The following is a 10,369-nucleotide window of genomic DNA, read 5'->3' as shown; positions in this document are numbered from 1 at the left end:
TGGGGTTGTGTGCAGGAGTTCGGAAATGGCGGTGCAGCCTAAGGAGACGCTGCAGTTGGAGGGCGCGGCGGAGGTGGGCTTCGTGCGCTTCTTCGAGGGCATGCCGGAGAAGCCGAGCACCACGGTGCGCCTCTTCGACCGCGGCGACTTCTACACGGCGCACGGCGAGGACGCGCTGCTGGCGGCCCGCGAGGTGTTCAAGACCCAGGGCGTGATCAAGTACATGGGTCCGGCAGGTGAGGGAGGGTAGCGGCGGCGACTCACCGGCTCGGGGCGGGAACGCGGCGGGCACTTTTGCAGCGCCGAGACCCGGGGCCGGAAACCTGCGCGCATCCTGCAAACGGCGGGACAACAGCGGCGCTGCTCCCCCAGCGCGCGAGAGGTGGCTCCCGGGGCCTCGCGTTTAGTGTGTTGTTCCGATCCGTCCTCCCATAGCGGGTGGCAAGCTGGCTAGGCCCGGTCGAGCACATGATCAAACACCGCCTGGTCCAGGCTGTCCTCGAACTCCTGACCCCTCGTGTTTCAGCTTCCAGAGTTGCTAGGATTAAAGTCGTGTCCCTCCATGCTTAGCTTTTAATCTTTTACTACAGTCAGCGGCCTAGGAGGGAGGAGTAGTGGGCTCCTTGGGAGATTCCTTTTCATTACCCTCATTTTGCCAACATAACTTACCATTTTTTTACCGTCCCGCTTGAGACCTTGCGATGGACCATTGTTGAAGGGTTGTATTGCTAAGTGGCCAGTACCGGGGCGGGAGGGGGGGTCTGTCTTGGAGCTGAACTGCCCCGATTTCAGTTGCAGCTCCCTCACGCCACCACTGTTTGTTGTGTGGTGTTGGACCTGTTGGAAAGCTACATTGCTCATTGTTTTCTTTCACCTGACTCTGCCCCCTAGCATCGTCCGTCTCTAAAACAGTTGCAGACCTCATTTGCAGGCTAAGTAGATAATCTATCTACTCCCCCCGCCCCATTGCTCTTTCTTTTAGTTGTAATGAAAGAGCCTTCTAGGACACTTTGGAATTGTGAGTTCTAATTCTTAAGCTGTCATATGCAAACGACGTGACAGAAAAAGATAGCCTTCTACTTCTACCTGGCCAGGGCTGGGTGTGTAGTCTGGTGTCACCACACCCAGTTGTATTTGTTTTTTAGACAGCTATTCCTTACCTTGAGTTAAAGAGTGACACACACACACACACACACACACACACTCCTACTCCTGTGTCCATTAGTTACTTGTTTCTGCCACAGTCTTCCTAGCCCTTGCCACTAGTTTATTCTGTCTAAATATGTTTATTCTGGGATGTAACATGAAAATTAAGTCATATTTTGTCTTTTTTTTTTCAAGGCTCTTCCATGTTGTCTTTATTTCATTTCTTTTAGTGGCTAAATAATTGTGTGGATTTCCCACGTTTTATTGAGCTCTTTGTTCATGGGAATTTGTTTCGTTTTGGCTTTTGTGAGATGCGGTCTCACTATTTAGTCTTGGCTGGCCTGGAACCCAGTGGTTTCTCAGGTTGTCTGTAAACTTCACACTGCCTCTGCCTCCCGGAGCACTGGGAGGCATTCACCACCACACTCAACTGGGCATGTTTCTGGAACTTTTACTTTCATTCGCATGTGTGCCCGTTCTTCCCAGCAATGCAGCAGAAAAGTAAGTCAGCTTTTTGCAGCATTCTGGATCCTATCCCATGGGCTCAGAAAGGTTTCTACTGGTTTTTCATATTCCTCTGGAGCCTGTATCTGGCATTTATTTATTGACATTTTACCTGCTTAATTGTCATCATGTAATGATCCATTAGTATAAAACCCTGTGGTTGGGGAAGAGTCTCCTACACCAGCCCTCACAAGTTCAAATGCTGGAATTCCGTATGTGCATCATCACAATACCCGGTTCAAATCTTTTTTTTTTTTTTTTAATCGAACTCCTGGCACAATTGAATGTAAGTGGGGTTCTAAATTATTTTCAAGAGAATCTTGTACGAATTTGAGTGTATTCCTTTTGGGTAGAACATGGGTAGTTTTCAATTCTGCTCATTTGTTTCATGGTAGAAAAATCAGCCCTGTTCCCTATAGAGGTGGGTCTTCAAGAACAGAATACACAGAGACAAGCCCTTCAGATGTTGGCCAGCAGCTGTGCACTGCAGGTCAGGGGTGTGCACTGCAGGTCAGGGGTGTGCACTGCAGGTCAGTGTGTCACACGAACCTCACCTTCTAGAGAAATGGCGTCTTCAGTGGACATCCAGCTAACGTTTTGTGAGATATGATCTCTGGCATAGCACAGGATGGTCTCTGTCTTCAGCCTGCTGCCTTAGTATCCTGGTGTGCAGCACCTTGCCGAGGAAGTCTGTGTATCTCTGTGATGCTACGGTTAGAAGAGGGGGGTCACCCCGTTTACCTCTTCACTCCCATTCATTAGAAATCAACACACTTAACAGTGAGTTCAGCTGCTGTGAAAAGACCAAGAAACAATTCTCTGGGTTCTAGCTAGTGACTGGTAGATGCCAATTGCTGTGCACAGTAGTTAGGCATAAAAGCAGAGAGGCTGGGCGAGGTAGCCCACATTTTCAATCCCAGCATGGGAACAGGTGGATCTCTATGAGATCAAGGCCGGCCTGGTCTATAGACAGCCAGAGGGACATAAAGAGACCCTGTCTCAAACAAAACAACAAAAACATCAGCTATAAAAAAGAACAGAGGGGCTTGTACGTCTGGAGAGAACTTCATGAAGCGATGAGCCTTCGTTGCAGGGCCTCAAGAGCCCTGACCACATTGGGCAGTGGTGGTGCAAACCTTTAATCTCAGTACCTAGGAGGAAGAGGTAGGCGGATCTTAGTGAGTTTGAGGCCATCTTGGTCTACAGAGTGAGTTCCAGGACAGCCAGGACTGTTACAGAGAAACCCTGTCTGGAAAAAACAAACAAACAACAAACAAAAAGAGTTCTGGCACATGCTTGTGGATTGGTTTCACAGCCGTCCCAGAATTAAAACAACCATTTGTTTCTTGTAATATTTTTGCCAAGTTACACTTTGCATTTTATTGTCTAAATTGAAAGCTGATAATTTAAAATTTTTATTTATTTATGTTGGCTTTTTGAGACAGGGTTTCTCTATGTAGCTTTGGAGCCTATCCTGGAACTAGCTCTGTAGACCAGACTGGCCTTGAACTCACAGAGATTTGCCTGTCTCTGCCTCCCGTGCTGGGATTAAAGGCGTGCGCCACCAATGCCCGGCAATTTTTAAAATTTTTTATTTTTTTTTTTGCTTTGCTTTTGAGACCGTATGTAGCCCTGGCTGGTCTGGAACTTAGCGTGATCACACAGTGGTCCACCTGCCTGTTTCTCCAGTACTAAGATTATAGGATTCGCTACCAGACTGACTTCTTAAACATTGAGTTACTTGATTTTTATATGTATGTGTTGTGTCTGCATGTCTGTCTTGTCTGTGCACATGTGCATGCCTGGTGCCTGTGGAACCCAGAAGAGGGTACAGATTTCCTGGAACTGGAGTTACAGATAGTAAGCATCCATGTGGGTGCTGGGAAAATTAAGTTTTTATTTTATTGGATGGTGATTTTATTTTTTATTTATGTACTCGAATGTGTGTGTGTGTGTATGTAGTATAGTATTTTAAGATTTATGTGTATGGGTATTTTGCCTGCATACTTGTCTGTATACCACGAGTGTACAGTGCCTGAGGAGACTAGGAGAAGGTGGACCTGGAGTTGCAGATGGTAGTTATCTGTGGGTGCTGGGAACCCAACCCAAGTCCTCTGGAAGAGCAGCCAGTGCTTTTAACCACCAAGCCATCTCTCCAGATCTCACCCCTTTACAACTGTATTTTATGTGTATGGGTGTTTTTCTTGTATGTGTTGTGTGTATACAGTTTGTGTGCCTCATGACAGTTGAGGTGTTGGATCCCCTGGAATTGGAGTTCCAGTCAGTTGTGAGCTATTATCCATATAGTGTCGGGAACTGAGCAGTAGGTGCTCTTAAACTCTGGGCCATCTCTTCAGCCCCAGATTTTATTTATGAAGTTCTTGGTATTTGCAGATCAGAATTAAGCTTGAAATGCTTATTTTCCATCTAAGACAGGTCCCAACCTTGGCACTGTTTATATTTTGGAGAGTGAATAATTCATTATTGTGATGGCTCTTCCGTGCTGTTCATAGTAACAGCTTGCCTGCTCCTGTCACTAGATCTCAAAGTGGTGCTGCTTCCTTGTGACAATTTATGTGCCTCCTTGTGTTGTTATATGTTCCCCCGGAGGAGCAGAATTACTCCCAGTTGAGATACTGATGAGAAAGTTTGAAAACTTTTTAAAAAATTTACGTGTGTGGCTATTTTGTCTGCATGTATGTGTACCATCTGTGTGTCTGACTCCTACAGAGGCCAGAAGAGGGCACCCGATCCCTAAGACCAGAGTTATAGATGGTTGAGCCACCATATGGGTGCTGGGCTTTTAATTTGGGTTCTCTGGAAGAACAGCCAGTGTTCTTAACCACTGCGCCATCTCTCCAGCCCTCGAAAACTCATGTTTGTTATTTTGAGACCGAGTCTTCAGTGCGAAGCCTAGCCTGGATCTGGAACTATATAGACCAAGTTGACTTTGCACTCACAGAGGTCTTGCCTGTTTTTGCTTTGAGTGCTGAGATTAATGGTATATGCCACACCCAGCCCTCTGAGAATTCTGTGTTGATTGTAGGAAAATAGATTACTCATAACCAAAAGATGCGGATAGCCTGGCAGTTTATTATAATCATAAACGTGATAAAGTTGGATTTTAGAACTTTATCATGTTTTATTTGATAAAAGTTTATCACATTCAACCCATTGGAAGCCTGAAGCATTTCAAGGGTTCTTATGAAGTATTTCAAGATGCTGAAAAGATTGGAAATCACTATGCATATCTACCAGTACATAAAAGCCAGTTATGTATTGTTGGAACAGGCTCCGCATTTATTAAACTTAGTGATACCGAACACTTGAACCCTTAACTCCTGAGTTCTGTGAACAGACCGTGAGTGACTGGGTTTTGTTTGTTTTGTGTCGCTGAGACTCTAACCCAGGAGTCACCCGTGTTGGAAAAATGCTTTAATGCTGAGCCATAAACCTGAGCCCTGAGCAATTTCATTTTGTTTTAAAGATTTATTTATTATGCATAGTGTTTTGTCTGCATGTTTGCCTGCAGTCCAAAAGAGGGCGCCAGGTCTTATTACAGGTGGTTGTGAGCCACTATGTGGTTGCTGGGAATTGAACGCAGGACCTTTGGAAGAGTAGCCAATGCTCTTAACGCTGAGTCATCTCTCCAGCCCTAGCAATTTCATTTTAAAGAACTCCAAAGTCCTTCATAAATTTATTTTTATTCGTTTATTTATTTTGTGTGTTGTATATGGGTTTAAACAGTGCAGTAGATGTGCAGGAACTGGGTACCTGGGATTGAAAGATCACCTTGGTGGCAAGTGCCTTTAGCTCACTGGGCTATCTGATAGCCCCGTGTTTATTTGTTTTGAGATAGTATTTTGCTGTTTAGTCCAGGCTGCCCTCCTGATCTGAAGGGATCCCTCAGCCTCAGACTTCAGGTAGCTGAACCTGTACCTGTGCCCGGCTTGTAGTGTGTGTTTGTTCGTTTAACAGTTTGTTGTGGAGCGCTCGAACATGTGTTACCTCAGCATCTCACCTTTAACATTTAATTATATTTATTTATTGTCTATTTCAGGGGCAAAGACACTGCAGAGTGTTGTGCTTAGTAAAATGAATTTTGAGTCATTTGTGAAAGATCTTCTTCTGGTTCGTCAGTATAGAGTTGAAGTTTATAAGAATAAAGCTGGAACCAAGGCCTCCAAGGAGAACGATTGGTATTTGGCATTTAAGGTAATTATATTTCTTTTGAATGTTTGTTTTAGAAAGTTAAAAAAAAATCCAGTGCATGTTTTACCATATTAACTAGGCTATGATAGCAAAATGCTTTGAGAAATTTTGATATAGTGGGTTTTTGTTTTTTTGAGACAGAGTTTCTCTGTGTAGCCCTGCCTGTCCTGGAACTTGCTCCGTAGACCAGGCTGGCCTCAGACTCACAGAGACCTGCCTGCCTCTGCCTCCTGAGTGCTGGGATCAAGGGCGTGCACCACCATTCCTAACTTAGTGTTGGTTTTTTAGTTTAATCATAATTTAGAAGTTCAGTAGTCCTTATAAAATGTCTCTGAACACTGAGCCTTGTCTCTCACTGTTCCTAAAATAACTGTGGATAATAAATTGAACATAAATATTATTAAATAAGGGATTGGTTTTACTTAATTTTTTAATGAAAAATATTAATTTTTTCAATGTGTGTTAGGTCTGTCTCTGCACCACTCTCGTGCCTGTTGCCAGGAGTCCAGAAGAGGGCGCTGGACCCTTGGGACTGGAGTTAGACTCGTGGGCTGTCTGTGAGTTAGACGCTCTGAACAGCCAGTGCTCTTGACCTCAGACGTGACATCTTTCTTTCCAGCCTCCATTTTTTTTTTCTTTTGGAGTCAAGGTCTCACTGTGTAGCCCAGGGTAGCCTAGGGTTGGTCCGTGGTGATCCTTGAAAAATGTCTCACTCACCATCCCGTGTCAGGGATTAAAGGTTGCCACTTTTTTATTTGCTTAGAACGTCAAATTTCTGGTTGTCCTGCCTCAGTTTCCTCTGTGCTGACATGGTTATGAGCATGCTCTTCCACATTTGGCTTAGATTTTATTATTTCTGAAGTATGTCAGACTGTTTTTATTGTCCCTAATCTTTCTTTTTCTTTTCTTTTCTTTTCTTTTCTTTTTTTTTTTTTTTTGAGACAAGGTTTCTCTGTAGCTTTGGAGCCTGTCCTGGAACTAGCTCTTGTAGACCAGGCTGGCCTCAAACTCACTGAGATCGGCCTGCCTCTGCCTTCCAAGTGCTGGGATTAAAGGCGTGCACCACCACTACCACCCGGCCTAATATTTCTTTTATAAATATTATATTTGCATCTTTGTATATATATTTCTCATTAAAGGTGTAGATTCAAATAAGCCTGGAATGTTTTTTTGTTTTGATTTTTTTTTTTAATTTACTTTTTATTTATTTGAGATAGCCTCTTTCTATAGCCCAGGCTGACCTTGTATTGAGCTCTGTCATCCTGCTGCCTTAGACTCTCATGTGCTGGAAAGTTTGAAAATCACTTTTAGCAGAATAATTTTTTAAAATTTTTTGTTGTTGTTTTGTTTTGTTTTTTTCAAAACAGGGTTTCTCTGTGTAACAGCCAGGCTGGCCTTGAACTCAGAAATTAACCTTCCTCTGCCTCCTGAGTGCTGGGTTCAAAGGCATGCGCCAACACCTGGCCTTGGCAGAATGGGTTTTAGATGTGTCTAAGTTACAAAAGCAACTTGGAGTTAGGCATGGTGTTGTGTGTTCAAGGTAGGACAGTGTCATTATTTTCAGGCCAGGCTAAGCTTCGAGGGAAGCCCATCTAGATAGAAAATGGTAACTTCAGTTGGGCATGATGGCCTTTAACTCCAGCACTCAGGTGGCAGAGGCAGGTGGATCTCTGGGAGCTGAAAGCCAGCCTGGTCTGCAAAGTGAGTTCCAGCACAGCCAGGGCTGTTACCCAGAGAAACTCTGCCTCGAAAAACCACATACATGCAGGGGCTGAAGAAATGGCTCAGTGGTTAAGAGCACTGACTGCTCTTCCAGGGGACCCTGGTTCAATTCCCAGCACCCACATGGCAGCTCACAACTGTCTCTAACTCCAAGATCCAACACCCTCACACGGACATACATACAGGCAAAACACCAATAAAATAAAATTAAAAATTAAAAAAAACCCACATACATACACACAAACACAAATTTAGGCACACACACAAACAAATTGTATACAGACAAGCATGTTTTTTTAAGAGAACAAAAAGTTCATCAAGTTTAGATGTTTTATTCACTAGCAAAAAATTTAAATATGTTCAAAATTTCTTAAAAATTGCCATGTTTTTGCTTAGGCTTCTCCTGGCAACCTTTCTCAGTTTGAAGACATCCTTTTTGGTAACAATGACATGTCATCTTCCATTGGCGTCGTGGGTGTTAAAATGTCCACAGTTGATGGTCAGAGACAAGTCGGAGTCGGGTACGTCGATTCCATCCAGAGAAAGCTGGGACTGTGTGAGTTCCCTGATAATGACCAGTTCTCCAACCTTGAGGCCCTGCTGATTCAGATTGGACCAAAGGAATGCGTTTTACCTGGAGGAGAGACCGCCGGCGACATGGGAAATCTGAGGCAGGTAAGGGAATCCAGTCTAGGAAAGTCTTTAATATCCCTTACCCCATGTTTACTGAAGCCAGGACCTCTGGAATGCTGGGTAAGAGCTCTGCTGCTGAGCTGTAATTCCAGCTGATGACAGTTCATTTGTGGGGCAAGAAACTGTGAATTTTAATTAAAATTGTGTTTATTTGGGGAACCACATTTGATACTTAGCTTTGAGAGAAACTTGGAATCCTTAATGTCTTCAGGACCAGTGTTTGTTTGTATAAGAGTTGCTCTGCCTTAGATCTCGTCCCCCTCTCCCTTTCTGTCTTCACTTTAAGAAAATAATTATTACGGTAACTATTACTGTATTTAGCATGGTTTATAAAGAGCATACAGTTATTTAGGATATATTTATTTTGCATACTTCTGGGAATCTTGGCCAGGAATATGCTGAGCAGGTACTTACTGTAGCACTGAGCTGTATCAACCCAGACCTAGAGTTTTATTTAATTAAACAATTTTTAAGATTTATTTATTATATATACAGTGTTCTGTCTATGTACGCCTACAGGCCCAGAGAGGGCACCAGATCTCATAGATGGTTGTGAGCCACCATGTGGTTGCTGGGAATTGAACTCAAAACCTCTGGAAGAGCAGCCAGTGCTTGTAACCTTTGAGCCATCTTTCCAGTCCTGATTTTTAAAGTTTTTTTGAGTCATGGTCTTACATTATAGTCCAGGTTATCCTAGAACTCAGCCACCTGCCTCAGTATCTGGGTTCTGGGATTACAGGTAAAAGCCATTACATATGGCTTCTGATTTTTTTTAATCTTTATCAAAGTTTTGTTTGTGTCATTTGTGTGTGTGTGTGTGTGTGTGTGTGTGTGTGTGTGTGTGTATGTGTGTGTGTAGTTTTTTTTTACTATTTAGATTTGCTTAGGATAGTGTCTCAGGTAGCCAAACCTAACATAGAACTTTAAAAAAAAATTAGAATTTTTTTGTTTAGTTTTGTTTTTTGAGATGGTATCTTAGGGTTTCTATTGCTGTGAAGAGACACCATGACCATGGTAACTCTTATAAAGGAAAACATTCTGAGTTACAGTTCAGAAGTTTAGTCCATTGTCCTTATGGTAGAAAACATGGCGGCACCCAGGCAGGCATGGTACTGGAGAGGTAGCTGAGGGTTCTACATCCAGATTTGCAGGCAGTAGGAAGAGAGACTCTGGGAGTGGCTTGAGCATTTGAAACTCCAAAACCCACTTCCAGTGATACACCTCTTCCACCAAGGCCACTCCTCCTAATAGTGCGCTCCCTGGTGACCTAGCATTAATACCCATGTCTGTAGGAGCCATTTCTATTCAGACCACTATATAGGGTCTCATTATGTAGTCCTGGCTATCCTGGAACTTGCTGTGTAGATCAAACTGGCCTCAAACTCACAGAGACCTAGCTGCTTCTACCTCCTAAGTACAGGGATTAAAGCTGGGCACCACCATGCCCAGCTGAAAATTTATGGGTGTTTTACCTGAACACATGCTTACGCAGCACATGAGTGCCTGATGCTCATGGACGTTCGAAGGCTTCTTTGGATCTCTTGGAACTAGAGTTACAGGAGGTTCTGAACCACCATGTAGGTGCTGGAAATTAAACCTTGGTCCTCTGGGAGAGTACCCAGTACTCTTAGCCACTGAGCTATGTCCCCAACCCTGGTAGGTATTTTTTTTAAAGGGGATATTCTATCTACTAATTGTATAGTCCAGCCTGGCCTGCCTCCCAAGGGCTATAGGTGTGTACCGCCTTGCTGACTGAGAACACCCACTGCCCTTGCAATCCTTGGCATTGGTAAGGTTTCCAGCATGCCAGGCAAGTTCTCTAGTACTGAACTTAACCCTAGCATCTCTCAGAAAGGGTCTCACTCTGTTACTCAGGTTGTCGTCCCATTGCTATCCTGCCTCAGCCTTTTAATTGCTAGGTGTGCATCACCACACCAAGCAAGGAACTTTTTTGAAAGTTTTTCTCATAACTTTAAAGCTGAATTAATCGTAGTTTTTTTTTTTCTCTTTATTTCTTTAATGAATGACTGGGTCTTTCTTTGTAGCCCTGGCTAACCTGGAACTCTTTATGAAGACTAGACAGGAATCTACC

At 43.7% G+C, this 10,369-nt stretch overlaps 1 protein-coding gene across 1 annotated transcript in view; it reads left to right on the top strand.

Annotated features, from left to right (window-relative positions):
* Positions 1 to 25: 25 nt before the first annotated feature.
* The window catches only part of Msh2 (mutS homolog 2), a 58,149-nt gene continuing 47,805 nt past the window's right edge, over positions 26 to 10,369 (top strand). The window contains exons 1-3 of the mRNA XM_087907287.1: positions 26 to 236; positions 5,711 to 5,865; positions 7,981 to 8,259. Coding sequence (XP_087763413.1) covers positions 26 to 236; positions 5,711 to 5,865; positions 7,981 to 8,259 — 645 coding nt within the window. The remainder of the gene's footprint in view (positions 237 to 5,710; positions 5,866 to 7,980; positions 8,260 to 10,369) is intronic.

This window comes from Myodes glareolus, chromosome 6 (genome assembly GCF_982192425.1).
Source record: "Myodes glareolus chromosome 6, mMyoGla1.1, whole genome shotgun sequence".
NCBI lineage: Eukaryota > Metazoa > Chordata > Mammalia > Rodentia > Cricetidae > Myodes > Myodes glareolus.
This window is presented reverse-complemented; position numbering and strand designations above follow the sequence as displayed.